This window comes from Scatophagus argus, chromosome 2, assembly GCF_020382885.2.
Source record: "Scatophagus argus isolate fScaArg1 chromosome 2, fScaArg1.pri, whole genome shotgun sequence".
Taxonomy (NCBI): domain Eukaryota; kingdom Metazoa; phylum Chordata; class Actinopteri; family Scatophagidae; genus Scatophagus; species Scatophagus argus.
Genome location: NC_058494.1, coordinates 17,021,678 through 17,044,130, shown reverse-complemented (window position 1 = coordinate 17,044,130; position 22,453 = coordinate 17,021,678). Strand labels below are relative to the sequence as shown.

At 39.5% G+C, this 22,453-nt stretch overlaps 2 protein-coding genes across 2 annotated transcripts in view; one reads left to right on the top strand and one right to left on the bottom strand.

Moving 5' to 3' along the window:
* The window catches only part of ctnna2 (catenin (cadherin-associated protein), alpha 2), a 288,411-nt gene that overhangs the window by 96,335 nt on the left and 169,623 nt on the right, over window positions 1-22,453 (bottom strand). The window lies entirely within an intron of this gene.
* On the top strand, window positions 8,311-12,761 carry lrrtm1 (leucine rich repeat transmembrane neuronal 1). The gene has a single exon (XM_046414581.1). The coding sequence runs from the start codon at window positions 9,491-9,493 to the stop codon at window positions 11,066-11,068; it is 1,578 nt and encodes a 525-aa protein (XP_046270537.1). The 5' UTR covers window positions 8,311-9,490; the 3' UTR covers window positions 11,069-12,761.

Sequence of the window (22,453 nt, the reverse complement as noted above, 5' to 3'; positions counted from 1 at the left end):
TTTTGCTTTGCTATCAAATAGAATATGTGTGTAACAAAATGCAAATATTTTCATTCCCAGGTTCAAGATGTAGGACTTAAAGTTTTATATCTGAAACACAAGGACTTTCCTGGTATTACAAGGTTCGTCTTTTCTTGGCACTACTGCTCTCAACTTGTTTACTACTTTACAGCAGGTTTAATGCGATACATTTTTAGCACGAACAGTAAAAAAGATACAGGAAATCTGTTTCTGAGGTTCTAAGTAATTCTTTCAATTTATCTGATGTATTTGAGTGTTTTCAGGTGTGGATACAGTGATTTAATGTCCAGCCAAGTCTGTACAATTTGCTCATTATTGTACACAGATAATTCTAAGTATCTGCTGCTCTCGGTTCTTACCTTACCTTGCATTAAGGACACTAGGGATAAAGGCGCAAGTCATTTTCGGTCTAAATTTACAAGTGTTTCAGTCTTTTGCATCAGAGGCTCCTCTGTTTGCCGTGTTCTGCTCTGCTTCATCCCAACATGAGAGAGGTTAGTGGACACATGAAGGATGTAGAGGCTTGTTTGGCTCTGGATGAGGCAATAGGCCAGACTAGTCAGGGCTATCAGAAGTGGGGGCATGTTGCTCCAGAGAGCTCGGTTTTGAAAATAGGCTTGGTGGCTCCCAGTGGGATTTCTGCGTTATCTGACAGCAGAACAAAGTTCCTTTGGCAGACAGAGCCTAGTCACAGGCGCTGTTTAATGTAGTCTCTGAAGAGAAACACATTAGAGCCAGAACACAAACACATAAAGAAACACAAAATCAACTACAAATGTTAAAACACGTAATTGAATTAAATACTATATATGTAAAACCCACACATACCAACCCACCAAATCTGGATAAAAGACTGGCTGTGGCAGGTAGCTGTAAAATTCTACCAGCCGTGGTGGCGGGTGAAGAATTCTGATCTTGTTTCTGTATAAAAGCATGTCCAACACTGAGAGTCTGACTGCTCTGTGTTGTGACATGGCAAAATCACTCTCTGTCGTGCTCTCTCTCAACGGGGAACCCCTCGGATTGGACATAGCTAGAAGCAATTTAGACCCATATTAATTCTCTCTCTGTTACACACACCCACACACACACACACACACGTGAGTTTCCATTGTCTCTTCCAATACACATTTACACAATGCCTTGAGAAAAGCCAGTTCTCTTAGTACTTCTATTTGTAATCAAGTTAAATATAATGTGTATGGTAATTATTATTTTTTAAGTATTCTTAACAAGTGCTGTCACAAATCTTTATTGTAGGGTCAAGAGAGCAAACAAATTTCCAAACAGCTGTAAAACTCGAAGTCAGAATGAGTGGAAATTTTATGGTTTGGTGACCTTGGGATGTCATCCATCCTTTTTGTCAAGGATGTGGTTCTGTTGGTTTCAGCAGACAGCAACTTCCAATGAAAATTGTGGTGGTTTGCAGCTGAATATGTAGCACTTGAAAAAAAAGCATTAGCAGCAATTCTTCCTTAAGGTATGGAGTAAACTTTTGCCACATCATATCTTCTCCATGCACATACAAACAGGTATATCTGTTTGTCTGTTCTTCACACATCTTCGTCTACTTCACAATATGTGTAGTTCATCGGACTAACAAGTAGAGTATTTAACCTACCCACTCGTTTGTAAAAATAGATTTTTACTTATCCTGTCCGTTATCCATTTGTAATGACTTCAGTCTTCGTCTACCACATACCTTGCTTAAAAATTTTCTATCTTTGTCCATTCCCACCACCATTCTTTTTGCTTGCTTTTGTTCTTCCACTCCTTCTGAGGTAAGCATTGATATTTTCTGCACATTATTTTCAAATATATAACTCTAATATATACTAGATAACGCACCCAGTCAGGTTCTTCAAATGGTAAATAATGTCACTGTCAAGGGGTCAAGAGTGCTTGTCAGTGCCAGCCACTGAGGTTTCAACATCTCAGATGCAGCCACCAACGTGGATTTAAACAATGCAGTGTATAGAGTTCATAGAGAGCGGTGAAAATATAAAGGAGTTCAACATCAGTGAAAGAGAAGAACAACATGTTCAAGGCAACAAGGAGGCTACAAAATAAACCTAGAAGGATTCCTGAAAGCAATTCATCGAACCTTAAACTAAGAGCAAGGATTCAGTGCACACGTGATCACTGAAACCGGGTGATATAAAGAGACAGCATCCCACAGAATATTCATTAATACTAAACATTATGACATGAGATTTCATTTTTGCTTATAAGAAAACCAAAAAAAAAAAAAAAAAACAATTACTGTGGTCAATGTAACAAAAATTGTTTCATTAGAATTTTAAGGAATTGAGTCTCACCTTTAAGTGGAAATGTCTTTTATCAAAAGGTAAGAAGGTGAAGAGGCAAAAGCTGCTCAAAGTTACCTCAGATATGAAGGATGGTGATAAACAGGAGGAACGCAAACATTTAATATAAGTTTTTGACATATGGCAGGCTTGTGTTTAATAAAGAAAGTTAAAAAATGTTTTATCACTGCTGCCCAATTTACACAGTACAGAGCATTATTTTTGTATTCGGAGAGAAACATAAAACCGGAGGTGATTTAAGATCACGCTGCTTCGAAAAGCCACCCCCAGATTTATTGGCACACACTGTTTATTTCCTCCCAAAAATAATACACACTCTAGTTGCCTTACCAATTTTGGTAAAGCAACTCCATTCTTTCTCTCAATTCCTTTCTTCATTTTGACACCTCCAGTATTTCCAGATCCTCATGTCCACATGACCATAAAAAAAAATATCTGAGCTTTCCCAGACTTGCCATCAATCTTGTTCTATAAATCTCTCCATACTTAAAAGCTTAAAGGCCTCAAAAAATGGGCAAATCATGAGGATGGTGCTTTATTGATCTTTCTGTTTAAGCAACTGACATTGCTTATTCAAGCAAACTTCACATGACATAAAATATGCTTCGTGGAGCTGTAACCCATAGTGACAGCCATGTTCCCCTGTCGCATGCTCCAGTAAACGTTAAGATGGTATTTTATTTTTTTTCTTTCCTGTTTTGTTTCCCACAGTTGCAGTTAGTTTAAAGTGCCCTAAAGATTTTAAGTGAAGATTCATAGATGTAGAGAGATAGATTTTTTTTTTGTGCATTGTGTGGGAAATTGATGTATACCACATGCAAAACTTCACTGCATTACTGTCTTCGCAATTTGATTAAGTTGTTTTGTATCAGAGACAAGATTATGATGGTAATAATTAGAAATGTCTATGCCTATCTCAATTTATCCTTCATTGCATTTCTTCTGTTCCTCTGTTTATCTACAGTTGCTGATTATATAAAGGGATTATGTCATCCAAAGGGTCAAAGAAGAGAGGGAATAAGTACTGAAACTAAAAACGAATAAGCTCAATGTTAACTCTGTCTGCTTGTGACCCAATGAAACTGAGAAAAACCTCCATCTGCTGGAGGTCGCACTCAGTCGCAGATGCAGAATCATCTCTTGCTGTTTCCTCACCACACCACTGACAGCCCCTCTGTGGTGTAAGTGTCTGCACAGATCCCCGCCACAATCCTTTCCCAGCTGCCCATCAACATTATCTCTGCAGTGGGCCAATTAGTCATCATCTGCCTTGTTTTGTTGGGCTCACACAGTCAGACATCCTCTGATTCAATAAATGATTTAAATAATTGGCCTGTAATCATAGATGGTGATAATTTTGAGTCTTATTTGATTCCTCAAATCACTTCAGTCAACTGACAATACACCACAAACTCGAACTATTTTGATACTATCAAATAAAATGATCACATAATTAACAAAGGAATAAAATCATGATTTAGACCATGTAAATCAATTTAAATTTTGCAGAACTGGTTGCACACAACAAAATAATTTTAACAAAACTACCAAGTCTAGGCTAATATTAACAAAAACTCAAACTGCTGACCCTTGGCTGCTTGTGTGCTGAAAGTCAGTAACATATGGGGTCAACATGTGCGTGCTTTAGCTTGTCCCTTTTCCTTAAACAAGTAAAGCAGCAGTCAGACGGGATGGCAGTGAGGAACTGTGCTCTTGGCATCGCACTCAGCTTGATTTCCCACTAAATGCATTAAAAACACGCATCAACACCATCACCACGCTTTCCTTACTTTCAAGAGACGCAAGAGGTCAGATTTGAAGATATGAATGATAAGAAATGTCAACCCAATCCATTTCATAAGCAAAGCCACAAGCACTTGCTGGAGATGACAGATATCCTGGATAACTTTGCTGAGATCAGGTTTGTTTTGAAAGATGATGAGTTACACGGAAACATAAAAGAAGGTTACTGAAGGATATTCATTTAAAAAAAAAATAATAAAATAAAAAAATCCATATCTTAATAAACCATCAATCTGTTATATGGCTGTATAAGACTGTGTTCCATGTGAGTGTGTCAGTGCACATGTGTGTGTTTCACCCACACACACACTCTTGTTCTGACCTTAACTCCAAAGCAGGGACTCAAAAGCTCTGCAAGTCTTAAAACTGATGGTCTGGATACTCTCATCTCCCGTTCCCTGTGTCAAGTCATTACAGTGCACCAAGTCATTAGCTGATGGTATAGTCATCCATTACTGCTAAGAGGGAATGTAGCAAAGGCGAGGCAGAGATGATTCCAACTTTAAGATTTTCAGATCATGTGAAGGACAATTTTTCTTTTCCTTTGGTGCTCAATCTGCATCGCTGTCAAACCTTCACGGGCTCTTCATCGATCGTGCTTGAATTAAAAAAGCACATCAGATCTGGAATTTGAATGATTTTGTTGTCAGTGAGCTGCATGTGAATTCTCTAGATAAAAATAAAAATAAATTAAAAAGAAAGTTGAGAAAATATCATCCGAGGACAAGCAGGATTAAAAAAAAAAAAAAAAAAAAAAAGAAAATATCAGTCACATCTGAAAAAAAATAAAGTTTTTTTTTTTTTTTTGAGCTGTCAGCTGTTTTGCTGCAACACTAATGTTAAGAACCTTTTGTGAGTATTGGAAAGCCCCCAGTGGTGGATGCACTATTTAAGGTTAAGCTGTCAAGTGTCAGACAGGGTCAGGACAAAGTACAGGGCTGTTAGGTAATTGTGGTGTTTTGACATAATTATTGCAATCAAACAGAAAGCCAAACTCCCACCCCAATTTTAAGCTAGCTTATGTTCCACTAGATCCAGTCAGATAATGTATTTTAATTTATTTGTCTTTCCAAAAAGCCTAGAACTTACTTATGCTTTAAATTCACCATAAGATAACATAAGATACTACTCTATTGTGCTGACCGTGTTGCGCTCCATTTTGTACTGATTCTCGACAAACAATTTGATATAGTATAAAAGGAAAATCTTAAGAAAATTTTAAAAGAAACTAGAATTATCACCTTGTGGTGTTGCATGCCTCCACACACCGGTCAAGTTTCAGTTTACATCCATGCAGGCACGTCAAACTGGTCCACAGGAGGGCCGGTGTGGCTGCAGGTTTTTGTGCCAACCAACCAAGAGCACACCGTTTGACCAATCAGCTGTCTGAAGACGGAGATCAGTTGATTAAATGAGTCAAGTCTGGTGTGCTGCTACTTGGTTGGAAAGAAAACCTGCAGCCACACCGGCCCTCCTGTGGACCAGTTTGACATGCCTGTAGAGGCTCATATGTGCAATGACTGACAGAGAGCTGAAGCTTGATATCAGCAAAGCCAACAAGCTTGTGGTGGACTACAGTGTTTCAAATATGAAATGTTGTTATAAAGAAGCTACAAATTCTAAACAGTGGATTCTTCACACACAGCATGGAATCAGCACAGTTTCAATGTGGACTCCCAATGATTAGTGTCACCAATTCAGTATCTGGCTAAATGTGAAATATGGACACACACATGTAATATGCCCTTCTGTTCCTGAGTTATGGTGTTGAAAAATGGACAGAAAAGTGTTTCTGAGAACATTATGATGCCACAGTGACGCTGACCTTTGGCCTTTTGGATAAGAAATGTCATCACATCATCATTTTATCCTATTGAGCTTTGAAGACCAATTTCTCATCAGTTCATTCTTGAGTCCCGGTGGAAGTTTGGAAAGCCAAGTTAAAAAACAAACAAACAAAAAAAAAAGTAAAAATACATTGGAGCTGCTATGATTAGCTGATTAATCAATTAGCCAAGCAAAAATGTTGTGAACTACTCTGTTCTCTTTTACTCTCATTTTTAAAGCAAAAATGCAGTTGCTGGTTGCAGCTTCTTAACTGTAAGGACTTGCTGCTTTTCTTAGTCATTTATGACAGTAAATGATAAGTTGAATGTTAAGAGAATATTGTTAAATGATGGAACAATAATAATTTTGACCCCTTAATATCAAACACATTGAGTATGCATAGTCTACACTCGTGAGGAAGTGCCAGTGTGCTGTGCTTTGCGATACACTGGCATGGGCAAACTCACTATCATTTCCTGCTTATGCAATCTAAAATATTTCTGTACATGTACTTAGTGATTGGAATAGCTCTAACAACAAAAGTCAAAATCAAATCTTAGCCTCTGATCCATTAGTTTTCAGAAAAGCTCTGTTAGATACACATAATGGTTGTTCGCATAACAGATAATAGCTTGAAATGTCGGTAACATAAGAGTCACAAAGGCCTGTTGCTGTTATGGGCTTCACGACTTACTCCTTTTGTTTGAAAAGATGCACTTAAACACTATAAGTGCCCTGTTCCCTACAGCACATTAAGTGCTTCTTATATTTTACTCCGACATCATGATTATATGACTGAAGGGTGGAGGTTAGATAAGATCTGGTTAATACGTGCCATAAAATAAAGTTGAATTTTCTTAGTTAGCCTGCTATTCTACAGCTAATTCCAATATCATCGTATCAGCTCTAACACAAACAACAGCATCACATTAACTGTCTGCCAAAGCAGAACACATGAACAGACACTGTGACATGATAAACATCTGGGGCAAACCACCAGGCTTTTGTCTTTCATCAGTTCAGTCCTATAGACTTCAACCCATAACAGGATCATTTATTTAAACTTGTCACATAAAGCAAGTATTCTTGCTTTCTATAAATGAAATGTCTTCTTCTTCTTCTTATTATTATTATTATTAGATCTAGTATATGGACAATAATAGTTTGGGGCTGTTTTTTGACAATTTAGTTGCAACTCATGTTCGTTCATTCTGAATGCCTTTTGTAAAATGAACAAGAACGCTTGATATCAAAGAAATGCCATCTGTCAGTAAAAATGCAGTGAACTCAGAAAGGGAAAATGGTCCGACGGTTAGAATCTTGGCCGGTATGAGGAATGTAAGGCCCTGTCACAGCTCATTGTCTCTGAAAATTAATGGGAGAACGTTGACAAGGCTAGGAGTGATTCCAGAGAAGTGCGAAGCAAGGCAAGAGCAGACCTTCAGAGAAGAATATTTATGTTATAGCTTTATGGTAATATTATGTGGCAAGCAATTACATCTGTATTCAGAATGGAAAGCCTAGCCATAATTGACAATGACATAGAGGGCCTGGCTACAGGACAGTTTGATCAAATAAAGAATGTCATACTCTAGTCTTGACTCACTATTCTCTCGCCTTTTTTGTTGGCAAGCCTAAACGGTGATAATGAATGAACATAGTCATATTTGAAATCATTAGACAAACATGACAGTGAGCACATTTAAACTGTCATCCTCCTCACTGGAATTAATAATTTTGTGTGGATTTAGTTGTTATCTTGAGAGAAAATACTGTGAATTTGATTTATTTCTTCTTTATTCTTCGATATGTGAACTCTCTCATTGTTGATATGCATGTAAATGGCTCCCTGCTTTAGGGGTGGAACTAATATAGGCCACCCTTTTTGGATGGTGTCCCACTGGATAAATGTTATTTTGCAACACTGAAATCAGAAAACTGCTTTCTCACAGCAACGTCAAAGGAGGCAGACATTATATGGCCCAATTCATTACAGTGAGGGAGATAGATGGGGGGTGGGGGGAGAGTCAGAGAGAGAGAGAGAGAGAGAGGGAGAGGGAGAGAGAGAGAGAGAGAGAGAGAGAGAGAGAGAGAAAGAGAGAGAGAGAGAGAGAGAGATGGGGAGGGAGGGGAGGTTCATTAAAGCTCCTGGTTTAAGCCCAGCCCATTCTGAATATGTAAATGTCTCAGGCACAGAGAAAAAAAAAAGCAAGAGAAAAGTGAGGAGGGAAGAGGGAAGAGGGGAGAGAGAGAGAGAGAGAGAGAGAGAGGAGGGGGAGCAGCATGAAAAAAGTGAGTGAGCGATCAAGGGAGGGAGAGCAAGAGAGTGAGGGAAAGAGAGCGAGCACTCTGAATTGTGAGTGGCTTACGACACTCAGTGAACAGAAGGTGCTTCTGCATGCGCTGTCAGTATACTGCTCTGCTGCAAGGGATTGCGCGCTCGTTTGCTTCCCACATTTACCGCCCCTGCCTGCCTACCAGCACCAGCCTTCAGCAGCCTCTTCCAGCTGGCTGAGAAAACACCCGGAGAGCAAGGGAGTGGACGAAAACTACAAGCCACAGGAGATGCAAGCGGCTTCTTAACCGAGATGAGCCACTGAGATGACACGGAATACTGTTATACAAGAAAACAGTGAACAGGGCTCACCTCTTTGAATCCTTTTTTCTCTCTCTCTCTCTCTCTCTCTCGCATCCGTCACTGAATGCATGATTACCCGCTTGAATGGATTTAAGCCTTACAAGTCAGTGATTGCTTACAGAGATGGACGATAATGTGTGTTGACAGATCTGATGAAACTTATGCAGGAAGGGGAGGAGAAAAGAGCAAGACAGATATTTAAAAAGATTTTCTTTCTTGGTCCTTTTTTCTTTCTTGTTTGTCTCTTCTCCCCTATGATCATTGCAGCAGAGGACTGCGGAGGAGCAAAAGAGACAGAGCTCATGCATGCAGACAGGGGAACTTGCACTTCCTACCATCTCGCTGAAAGCTACTTGGATTCCTTCTCTTTCTGGCTCTTTCACTTGAGGAGAACTAAGACATTGTAAGCCTGCCAAGGATCTGGTGCCCACTGAAAAGAGAGAAGGGAGGGAGGGGGGAATTTGTACCACAGTGGGGTCTTTTTTAGATTCGCACATAATTAGTGTTGGGGCACAAATCAGGACGCTGAATGGAGATTGTCAGCTTTTGGATAGGGGTGAGTAGGAATCTTTTCAAATAATATCGATCAGTGAGGACAATTATATTTTATTTTTTTGCCATCCCTTCTACTCTCCACCCACTGCTTGATATCTAACATAAGCAAAGAGACTTGCCCTTTATCTTTTGCATTTTTGTCAAGGACTCCTTTGGCTGACAAAGTAATACCACTATAATCGCTGTCTACAGATAAAATACCAAAACGGGAAGAAACACATTCAATTAAATATGATGCGATAAATATGATGTGATAAATGCAAAAATAATATCCAGAGTGGTTCAATGGACATTTTCTCAGTGGCATCCCTGGATATTTATGCTAATGGATTTCCTTCTAATTGGACTGTACTTAAAGTGGCCACAGAAGAAGCCCCCTGGGTTGATACTGTGTTTGTTGGGTATTTTTCTAAGAACGGTTCCCTTGGTAGAGGGGGTTTGTCCAAGGCTGTGCCGCTGCGACAGCAAGCTGCTGTACTGCGAGGGGCTCAACCTCACAGACATTCCCCGCAATCTGAGCAGCGCCATGGGCCTGTCCATGAGAGAAAACAACTTGACCGAGCTGCGTGAAGGCCAACTGGCTGGTCTGTCACAGCTCACCTGGCTCTACCTAGACCACAACAACATTGACATTGTAGAGGAGGGTGCATTTGACAGGCTAAGACGGGTCAAGGAGTTGGACCTCAGCAGCAACCGGATTGAGAGTCTGCCAAATGGTACCTTTAGGCCCCTCCCAAACCTGCGTATCCTGGACCTCTCATACAACAGACTGCAAGCCCTAGAGCCTGACCTCTTTCATGGCCTTAGAAAGCTCACCAATTTGCATTTGCGCTACAATGCTCTCAAATTTGTGCCAGTGCGGATTTTTCAAGACTGCCGGAGCATGCAGTTTCTGGACTTGGGATACAACCAACTGCAGAGCCTGGCACGAAACTCCTTTGCTGGCCTCTTCAAGTTGACTGAGTTGCATCTTGAGCACAATGAGTTAGTTAAAGTCAACCTAGCCCACTTCCCTCGCCTCATCTCTTTACGTACTCTGTACATGCACAACAATCGTGCCACGATTGTTGTCAATACTCTGGACTGGACATGGCATTTTTTAGAGAAGATTGACCTTTCAGCCAATGAAATTGAGTACATTGAACCACATGTTTTTGAGAGCGCACCCAACCTTAAGGTGCTGATGTTAGACTCCAATCGGTTGGCCTCTGTGGACCAGCGTATCCTGGATTCGTGGTCATCTCTGGAAAGCATTACCCTGGCAGGGAATGACTGGGAGTGCAGTCGCAATGTGTGTGCCTTGGCCTCTTGGCTGAGTGCCTTCCGAGGCCAGCGTGACAATTCCCTGCTGTGTTCAAGCCCTGACACCGCACAGGGTGAGGATGTGTTGGATGCTGTTTACGCTTTTCAGCTTTGTGAGGATCCCCCAATGGAGGTAACTACAGCAGGCCTGTACGCCTCTACAAGGGATCTGGCCCAGGGTGGCTCTGTTTTCCTGGGCCCATTTACTCCCAACCCTTATGAGGGTGAGGGTAGTGAAGTGGTAACCAGTTCTTTCACTGTCACAGTGGGCCATGATGACACTGAGAGCACCATGCAGATCCACAAGGTGGTGACTGGAACCATGGCACTCATCTTTTCCTTTCTCATCATAGTGCTCATGCTGTATGTGGCATGGAAGTGCTTTCCAGCTGGAATAAGACAACTGAGGCAGTGCTTTAGCAGTCAGCGCCGTAAGCAGAAGCAAAAGCAAAGCATGCAGCAGATGGCTGCAATTTCTACACCAGAGTACTATGTTGACTATAAACCTAACCACATTGAAGGAGCTCTGGTAATCATCAATGAATATGGCTCCTGCACATGCCAACAGCAACCTTCTCGGGAATGTGAGGTGTGACCCTGCTTTGTGAGTACGTCTTTACCTGTGATTATCTGGATATACAGTAAATCCCTTTTTTGGATACACTGGGGAGGGGAAACATTGCGGGACAGAAGGAATAAAGGGATCTTTTGGACACTTTACACAGCTTCTCACTGTGATGTAATAGGAATGTCCCTAATGCGGCTGACTATTTCGTGGTGGATTTACTGCTACTGCTATCTTCTGCTGATTTGAGGCCCCTGACTCTTGGACCTGTTGATACTCTACAGAAACACGGAAAGGAATACATTATGGGCACTGAGGCTTTTCTCTCATGGGTGGATATTTGAGCTTTAATGTGTCTTTCTACTTGAGGACATTTAATTATTGTTTAAAAACAAACTGGGGACACAGAAAAGAAGAAAAAAAGAAAAAAAAATGAAAACCATTTGTATTATGGTAAACACAATATTTGACAAGCATTTAAAATATTAAAAAAAAAATACATGTTTAAGTTCGTTAAAAATGTAAAAATGTTAAAAGAAGTCTGTGTAAAATATGTTAAAAGAAGAAGTGCAAGTGTGGACAAAATGATACAAGATAATCTATTTCTTTTGTAAACTAAAAAAATGTTTAAATAAATGAATTGCTATACGGTAAACTCATTTGTATGTGAGAAGCTGTCAGAAAGGATGAATGATAATAGACACACTCTGTGCTCGTGGACTGGAGAGCTACATCTCTGCAGTGTATCGAACCAAAAAAAAAGAAATAAAGAAATAAAATGAAATACAAAAAATAAAATAAATAAATACATAAATAAAAGGGGCAGGGGGATATTGGCATCTCATCTCTAATGTTAAATCCATGGTCTGAATTTTAGATCTCTGTTTGAACTTTCATATTTGTTGTTCTATCATTCACTGTACTGGCTCGCTGTGTAGTTTCTTTCCTCCTTCCCATTGCCTATCTGCGAATAGTTTCAAATGATCTATTGCATTTTAATCAATCATCGTATTTTCACATTATTATATCACTATTTGTGTACCATCCAAGTAAAGAAAGCAGAGTGTCGAAGATCTAAAGCTATGCCTCTCATTGCCTCTCACTCTTTGGCTCTCACAGAGGAGCGATGCCTCCTTTCACTGAATCAAGCACACTAAAGACAACAATCATTGAATCCATGCATACTTAACTGAAAATACAATGTCACATTGTATCAGAATCATTGAAATTATCCAGCAGCTTAAAGGAAGATTTGCACATACAATATTCTTCACTGTGTTTTCATGTGATGTACAATGTTTGTTGAATACAAGGCCATTTTGAGGTGTGTGTATATATCTTTCTTCCTCTGGTGTTCATTGTGTAAATTAGTGCACTGACAGATGTTATGTGTCCTGGGTCCTGTGACATGAACAGTGCTGTGTGAGGGCGGGTGCCGGGGCAGTGACAGGGAGATGGAGCATCACAACGACTACAGAAAGAGGGAACAGACTGCTCTCTAGTGTGCATATTCTCATACTGTGGCTGCATTTTACCTATTGTGCACCATACTCTGCAAAGCCCCACAGCAGAGGCAACATCAGTATGGCAAATTTGCAGCAGCTTTTCTGAAAAAAAAAAAAAACTGCATCAATCAATTTGCATCATTTTTGTGTTATTTTGCGATAAATTAAGATAATGTTTACAACTTGTAAGTCAGCAGGAATAAAAATGTTTTAAGAAACTCACTGAAAGTCATTACATAATTAGTTCCAATAAGTATAAAAGGTTATCTTCAGATTTATCAACAGCTTTAGAAGTGACGTTGATCTGCTGGTGAACAATGTGAAACGAAGGCTCAGAGTAACAGGTAAGATTTGGTTCTCAAGGTTAGAGATGGGCTTGGTGAATTTTACATTTTTGGGTGATGGAGAGCCTGGGGGTAAGCCCTGACTGAGAAGAAGTGCAGAGGTTGCTCAGGGTATAAAGTGTCTGAAAAAATGATTTGCTTGATTGGACCATTGCTTACTATAAGTGAGTGAAGTGAAATATTTTCTTGTAACTTGTAGCAATTGGCAAAATTAATAAATATTTTTCCATTAATTGTAGAAACATTGCAGGGATAGGGCAAAACTGCACGTTTTTGCACATGATTTATTCAGTTTGTGTTAATTCTTAGAATCACTAGTCAAATCATGGAGGGACAGACAAAGAGCTGTGGGATATACATATCAAATTACCTTCTTTTCCTCCCACAGCTCACAGGATTTCTCTAGGGCAAAATCCCATCACAAACTAATCATCCTTATTAATATGGAGGATATGCTGGGAATTAAGCGTTTTGCACTTCAGTGCACTAAATTTAAACAATTTTCATTTTTCAATGAATGCAAGTAGTAGTAAATGCATTCCATGTAGCTATGTAAACCCATGGGATAAATCTAATTTTAAAAAATAAGTTAAAAAGGGTTCCTATCATAAATGTTCAACATAAAATTCGTCATTCATTTGTGTCTGTATCTGTAGGAGTTTCTGCTCACAATTATGTTCTCAAAGTTTGTCTTCACACATTTCTGTGCCAAATGGCTCTGAATCATGAGTTTTCACCTGAAAATGACCTCGGGGAAGGCATCCCATAACGTCAAACCAGGATATTAGGAAGTGGCCCATGTAGGATGAAAAATAAAAGGTGCAGTGTGAACAATATCTGGAATGTACTTTCATGTTTTTTTGGCTATTAACAAGGCGATTGACTCTGGGAAGCACTTAAATTAATAGTCTGCATGTACTTCATGAGGTGCTCATGTAAGAAAGGCATTTAAGTTTGTGGCCATTTGTTAGGAGGACATGCTTTGGGGAGTGATAATGGCTTTAAGTTGCCATGTGAGATTTACGATCTATTTCTTGTTTATGGGACCAAGGGCGTCTCACGTTGAGCCCCAACACAGCTGTTAATCATAACCTGAAATATCACGTGAATGCAAATGATTGCAGTATGTATGGCAGGGCTCATGATGAGGAGACAGGTTTATTTCATTCCTTCATCTTCACGGCCTGTCTACAATTTTCGCCCCATTCAAGTCCTTCGCAGCCACTTAAACATGAAACTGCTGGGTAAATTTGAGGCTGTGAAGATTCATTTGTATAAATATTGGATGATGCCTGGCACAGAGGCCAGCACTGGCACCACTATTGATTTCAGTTCACTCTTTCTTGAACAGGCAACCAGGGCAAAACGCAATGGAGAATGGTTGTGAATATTTTAAAAGCTTTAGGTCCTGAGGGCTGACATTAAACTATTTTAGACTGATCTTTATCCCTTCTCACCTTTACCTTCTCTCTCTCTCCATCTGTCCATAAAAAAGAGTAAATATAGAGAAAAAAAATCAATTAATCTCACTGACAATAGATCAAATCTCTGCTTGACCTATGCCTGGGGTGATAATTCCCTGAAGGGAAATATGTGCTCTCAGACAGCATCCATTAGAAATGCTTTGATTGATGATGCTCAGTAAAAATCAATACAGATGAGTGGTAACCAAAATGATCATAGTGATAACAAATATTCATCTCTCCTACACATTTTCAAGCATAAACTGATGGAAGAGGATGATATGTTTCATTTATATGAAAACTGGTAATTGATCTGGAGGATGATTAGTGGTTGACAAAGAGATTTACTTTGCAGTCAGAGAAAAAAAAAAAGGTGTGAGATTGTGCTCGAAGATCGCTTTACGACGAAGTGGGCAGCAAAGCGTGAGATTCGTTCTCTACTTCGTTCTGTACAGCTGTTTGCCAGCCGGAGGATATATGTGGGTTGTACTGTATGTACACCACACACGCTAATAGATTTGAAGCTACTGTCTTGTAGTTTACATGTGGTATATGTGTACACATGCGGTTACTTTTTTTATATATTATAAATAAGCACCACACACCTGGAAGTCATATGGTGTTTGTTATGAATGCAATGCAGACGCGAGAAGCCTCAAAGGAAAGATGGATGTGAAAGTAGAGTTACTGACAAAAAGAGTAAAGGTCACGGTGATGAAATCGGAACATTCAGTGGGCGTGGTGTTCAGAAAGTGGGGCTTTCTGTATATGAGGAGCTAAAGGTCAACCATCAACAAAGGAGAGACCCTGCAGGCTAAAACTGTACAGGTAGTTGCTACCTGAGATCCCAGTAAACAAAATTTAGCTTCACTATCAATCAGCTAGCACTCACAACCAGCCCTGTCAGGGCCCTGAGCTCGGGTTGCACAGAAGACGAATGAAAAGAACTGTGGAAAAGAGAAGTGGAGGACAGTGCACAAAATGGTGTGGGCATGCGTTTGTCAGTGTGCCTTTGCCAGTGCAGGGGTGTATGTGTGCCAATGACAAAACATCACTCTGCAGATCTTTAGGAAATAGCTTGCATCACAACCTGCAGCAAACAGGGGGGAGAGAGACTTAGAGATGCAAACAAATCCTTAAAAAATAAATAACTCGGCTTCCTGTGAAGGGTATTGATCGGGAAACATTCTGCCATCTCATTGGGAATAGGACTGCGCTGCATAATAAACGCTGAACACCCCCTCATAACTGGATGGAGAGCTAAATCATGGGTGGCAGCATGTACTGCAGTTGGCTGTAAGGAGCTGGCGATGACTAATGACAATGAGTGGGTGGTTTTCCACCGCTTCTTTTATAACAGGTGGGCTATCAGGATCAATATTCTAATCATCATCAACATTATCTTTGAATCCAAAACCTCTGACACAACATTTTTTTTCTCCTGTTGTAAATTCTCTTCCCCTCCTCCTTCCAAATACTGCTGCTGTCATTGTTATGAATGTGACATCACTGCGCTGAATTCTATAGTGGTCACCAGCAAAATCCTGATGTTTACATAATGCACAAGCTGACGGTCAATTAAAAGGGGGCAGCAAATGGAAATTTCACTCACAAGTTAAATATAGAGATATCTCCTTTTTAAAGAACAGATTGAGATTTTGCACCAAAGGAAGTTTACTTCCAAATCCTCTGCTTGTGAATGTTGAACAAACTGTCATAATAATAACTTTACTAAAACAGACACAGGTCCAGTAGGTCACTCAAATTACACTCATTACTCTGGCTAAATCTCCAGGCAGCCTATAGCTCTCTACGCCCACTGCCTCATTTGCATGCATCATACGCAAGTAGCACAGAATTAATAATAATGGCTGAGGAGTCATTATTTTTGCCTACATATGGTGCTGTAGTTAGAGCAGTGGTGTCTCTTAAGGAAGTAAAAACAGGTTAGAGAATAGACAAAAGGCTGGCACCTAAATATTCATTAAAGTGAGTCACAGGATGAGAGAGGATCACACTGCAATGGGGTCATTATTATAACTTTCTTACTATTGCAACATTGCATTAACCCATGATAACGTTTTGTCTTGCATTTAACACAGAGCATCAGGGTCAGTCAGTGAGATAATACATGACAACAGCTGGGCCTGCATCTGGGGCTCAATGTAACCGGTATAAGAGCAGATGTGGGTCAGCGCCTAATATTCAGAGTATTATGGCTGTAGAGCTACAAACCTCTATCTAGGACTGAGCTCATGATTTTCTATTCATTTACTGTTATTTATACCTTTACAGACTGACCATTGATGTCAAACAAAATCCAAGATAATTCAGGCTAAAATCGGCACATCACAGATCCTGCTTGTCAAGTGTGTTTTAATATATTCCCTTTGTCAGTGCAGTTCCATTCCTCATGTGTTAACAGTATTACAAATGGTCATGTTAAATTACATGCCAACAGGCATGTGTCTAACACATACTTCAGCACCCACGCCAGGAAGCAGAGATCAATAAAATGCACGGTTGTGATTTCTCCAACTGAATGTGTACCATAAGTGCATAAGAGACTATTTCGTGGGACTGCAATCATTTTACAAGTGAAACAATAATTATTGCAAATACATAAGAGTTAGGGTAACCCACTGTCTCCTCAACAGCTTCATCTAGTTAGAACAAACACAGAATAACACATTATAACTATTATGTGCTATATACTAAAGTCCATACCAATACAAGGAAGGAATTTACTAATGCAGACAGAAGAGCCTGCTGTATCATAAATAAAAACAATGAACATATTTGATTCTTATGGATAACATTGCAGCTGCATAGACCACCTGAAACTTAAATAACAGCCACACAGCTAATCGGGGGACATCTGGGCCTTTTCAACAACTATAAATTAAGCTGCCCCAAATTAACATTTAGATTCACTGTGTCAGATGTGGGCAGCAGCAGCTCGACTCATGTACACTAAGAACTAATTTGAAAAAGATGGCTTTTGTGTATTTGTATGTGATCAATGTGTCCTCTTTTAGGGCGCAGACAGACATCGGTTATCTTCAACTTATTCATCATTTATGCTCAAATAAAACCGAATCCCAAACAGCAACTTTGATTAAGCGTTTCAAAAGTACGGCACAGCAGGGCCTGTAGGAGCCTCTTTTTTTTTTTTGAATAAAAAGTTAACACAGGTAACGGGAAGTAGAAATAGACAGCATTTATCATTTCCCATTTATCTGATCAATGTCAGGATGAATAAATGCTATTCTGCCTGCTCCCCTCGCTCCTGCTCTCTTCCCTATCGGTGAAGGAAGATTGGCATCTCTCTAGTAGCCAATGAGATTGCCTGCATAAATGGAATTGCCCCATTGTCCCAGTGTCAGCTGAGCAAAAGGAGTGCATTCACTGTTTACAAAAACCATTGTGCTAAAATACATCCCCGGTGGAGCAAATACTTAAGATGCAATTTTGGTAAACATTCTCACTGTGTCAGTCAGTTTGTTCAAGCTAATCCGGCCAAAGAAGCTTCAAAATAAACACAAAAAGATGGACTTACCTGCAACAGCAAAGGCAGGACAGAAGACCAATGGATCCACAAAGAAAGCCAAAAAGAAATATGAGAAAAGAAAAGGTTTGTTAAAATATATACTTAAAAAAAAATAATAATAATAATATCAAGACAGGTCTGGTAAACCATCCTTATGTTCAAATGTAGCATTCACTCAATCAGAGATCACACTTTTTCCAGACATGCAAACAGTTTGAAAGTGCAACACTTTCTGTTGAGATTAGGTGGCCTACAGCAGTGTACAGTGCCATATTAGCATTACATAGAGGGAAGAGCCTGCTGTATCATAGTTAAACCGATGCGTTTAATGTCTAACTTGCGCCAGACGTCGACTGCAGAGAGAGGAGAGCACACACAAATTAAAAAAAGGAAAAGTGCTACTGGCTGACTGGATTGCACTGCTGCCTGCCACTGGATATTGTTGACTCTGTGTGAGAGGATTTCTTTTTAAATGATCAGAAGTTTTTTGGTTTTGTTTTTCCCCCTCAAAATTCTAAAGGCATACAAATAAGCTGAAGACTCTAAATAGCCCACAGGTATGAATTTGTAATTTGTGCACTCCTCTGGGTTCTCTTCCACCACTGGGATAAAAGTGTCACACTGAAAATGATTTAAGATAAACAGTAGTAGCAACATTATTGCTAATATGAATAATTACAAAAAATTTAACACAATGACGACTCAACAACGTGAATTTGTCAATTTGCACAAATTAGAGAAGCAATTCGGCGTCAGCTGTGCCGCAGTGTTGCAAAACAGTTGACAACAAATATTGTGTTGTTTTAGTGTTTGGTTTCTTTTCTTTTTCCATTCTGGAATCCAACTGTTTATATTCATTTGTGATCAATAAAAAAAACAAAACAAAACAATACGAACAAAAAAAGTACAAATCTGAGAAATACAACAAAAAACCCTTAATACAGTGTACAGTGCTTCTTTCCATTTCTCTACTTTCTCACAGAGGCAGATGTGTGAGTGTTCACTTTGAAGGACGCATTTCACCACTAGCACATAGAGATATTGCCAGTACAACAACTTTTAATAAAGTGTGACATTCAAAACAGCACCTGAATCACTAGTCATGAGACATTCTAGGAGTCTGTCCACGTCAATCATCTGCAAATATATAAACTGCAATGTGGTTTACCAACATGAGTTTTCAGATTTGCACAGTGCTAACTAAATGTTTGAAAGTCCATTCAGTTATTTAAACGAGTTTGTATGTTCTACAAACATGCTGCGATCCAAGCTTTTCTTTATCCACACACAACGGTGATGATTAGTGAATATGTGTACAGTTTTTCTCTTTTTGCTGGTAAAAATGCAACAGGAATCAAACAGTCACCATTAAATCTAGCAGTTCAGGGGTTGTCCCCCCCCGTGGCCGGATGGTAGTTTCAGACTAAATGAAGTGGAATAGAACAGTGAATTTATGATGAATGACAACCTTGCAATATAAGCCTGCATTTCAGTCAATATGTCATTATTTTCCCTCTTGGCTGCTTTGTATAGGAAAGTTCCCCATGCACACGCTAGCTCTCTAAATTACGCTGGAAAATGAATCCAATAACTTTTGAAAATGAACCTAATGACCTTTTGAACAAAATACATTTACAACCAGATCACTGAATCTAATGTTTTGCGACAGCGATATTGCTTTTAGTTAATGCATTACAAATTCTGATTGGCTCCAGTTTCTCAGCAAATATATTAATGACAAATGAGAATAATTCACAGTGCATCATTAAAGGGGAAAATAGGAGTGATTCACAAATAAATGTGTCTCTGTTGCTTGTTAAAGGTGCTCGATACAGCCCAAAGGACCAGCTGAACTGTGGGAGTGTAGAGAAAGAGATGGAAAAAAAAAGTGCTAAAATTGCACACAAACACATACAGTACACATAAGGTGTATCAACCAAAGACGCCTTAGGATTCAGTGACATTTGAAGGGAGAATTACAAAGAGTGGCGACAAGAAAACCAAGTATAAGGAAATGAAACGAGATAAATATCAAATATATTGCAGCTTTGAACATTACTGACAAGCATGCAGGTCTGTGGTTATTCTGCCCCTGACTGCTGCAGTAGAGGTTATGGAACTTTTTCAATTTTCAAGGCAGGGAAGTTGAAGGTGATATAACTGCTGAGTGCCTGATGAAAAAGAAAACAGCAGTGAAGAGTAAAGTCTGTGCATTGAAAGGAAAAGAAAAGGGTCAGAAAAATTACTTAAACAACAGAAGGGAAGCGCAGCTTTGCCTAACCATCCATACTTGGACATACAAAAAGAATAAAAAAGTAAAATGAGATCCTCTTAATTACATGCTTAGTACAAAGGAAAAAAAAAAAGTTAAATTGCTAATATTTTGCTGCAAGAAACAATATCAGCTTCAAACTCAATAAAAAAACATAATGATTTATAATATTAACAATTTAAGATCAGTACACCATTGACGATTTGGAATCAATCCAGTCAAGGTGCTCTTTATGACCTCACAATTGGACTAATGTTTGTTGTCTGGACGTGTAAGACCATATTTTTAATAGGTCAGACTTTCCACTAGATTAGAAAGGTTAGACTTTAAAACCTGCTCCCTGGTAGTGTAACAAATAAAGGGGTTTAGGATGTCTTTACACAGATCTGCCTCGTGTGTTTTAACAATTCAGACCAGCATAATCCATTAAGTGTCAACTTCAGAAGCATTAATTCAATCATTCTCATAATCAAAATGGTTGCTCTGAGCCCCTGCTGCGGGGCTTAGTGATGGCGCTGAGAATGAAAAGGCACATTAAAATGGGTTAGAGCATGCAATCCCCCAAAAAGGCATTTGCTGCGCTCTGCATGCACCAAGGACATGCAACAGTAAGGTCAGGATCACACATCGGCAGAATACTGAATAAGTCAGCCTCCTGGGCTGGCATTCCTGGATCCAGCTCATCCTCCCCTGTCCAATGGTAAAATGTCTGATCGCTCCAGAAGGCTTGCTGAAAACATCCCACACGCTGCATTAAGTCTGGACTGCAAGCAAGATATAAGGTATATACCTAACCACCCCCGCCCCCCTCTTTTAATGAAAAGGTCCTCTTTGGTGGCCACAAATAACACACAAACTAACCGAATAGCAAACAAGAAGGGTTAAATGCAAAGAATACTGTCAAAAACACTAGACACCTCTGGATATGCCTTACAGGCTCTATAACCAAACAGTAGGTGGTCTGCTCTGCCTTTATTTTGAGAAATCTGCACAGGAGGGGGCCCTGAAAGCATTGTTAATACTTGTTGCTTGTTGCTAGACAACCACAAAGTCAGTTGCTGTCCACTACTTTGGTATTGCATTAGTTAATTGTAATTGAAAGGGAAAAACATACCATTTCAGTCACGACGCTGCGATTTTCCTTCATGCTGAAACAGTGGGCACAAACCACCAAAAGCACCTTTTCTTTTCTTTTCTTTTCCACACTCTCTGTTTACAGTAGTAGTTCTGTCGCAGAAGAAGAAAACCCAAAACAGAGGCCTGCCTCTGTTCTCATTTGATTAGACAGCAGAGAAAAAGCTACAGTGACACAGGGCTTTTATTCTGTACTGAGCTGAACACGTTTTAACTTGGGGTGCTCAGGGCATGTCTAAAAAACATGCAAGGTGAGCTCGGTGGATGAAAGTGAGGCGCCCTGGGTGCCTAAACAGCATACAAAACCCCTCTGATTCAGTGAAAAACAATTTCAAAATCACTGTCAGAAATGTGACCAGTGTGATCGCCTGCACTGCAAAGACTAAAGCCTTTAATTTCAGTCAACAGACTTGTCCTCAAGTTTATTAGTAGATCTTATAGCCGATTTTAACTAGTCAGTGTCACTTTGCTGCAGTACATTTGTTAGAATAGCATAGGAGTTAGGAGTCGATCATGTTAAAACTGTGATTTTCATCAAATGAGAGCAGAGAATATAAATCACAATTTTATTTTTTTAGTGGAATCTCATATGCACATTCCCTTCAGGCAAGTGTTGTTTCCTCCTCCACTGAAAGCATCTGGGACTAGAGAGTGGGAGTGGAAATGAGAGTTGTTGTTTTAAAGCTGGCACTAATGAAACCCATGGGTCTGCAACGACAACGGGAGGATGTTTGATGAGAAAGTAGTATGTGGTCCAGTGTGTTCTTTGCATTTGGCCTTGCATGCGTCTCCATGTGCCCAAATGTATGTGGAAGTACAGGGTGACAGTTGGTCTCAACAAAATAGATCCAAAAGATTAGTTTTGTGGCATTTCAAGAAGTGTTTAATTCCATATTGTCCTCTTTACACTGTATATTGTATTTGATACGTACTATATGTATTTATAGTTATTGCTTTGTATTTATTTTTTGGCTTGCTTTAATTGTCCTATAAATATAGAGAGCAAATAAAAAAAGAGAGTGATCTGCTCTCATTGAATAAATAAAGGTTCAGTTGAAATATAAAAAAAAGTATCTGTCTTTTGATTGTCTCTTGCCTGCTAACCTATGATTATATTTGTGTATTATTTTGACAAAAAACAGAAAAA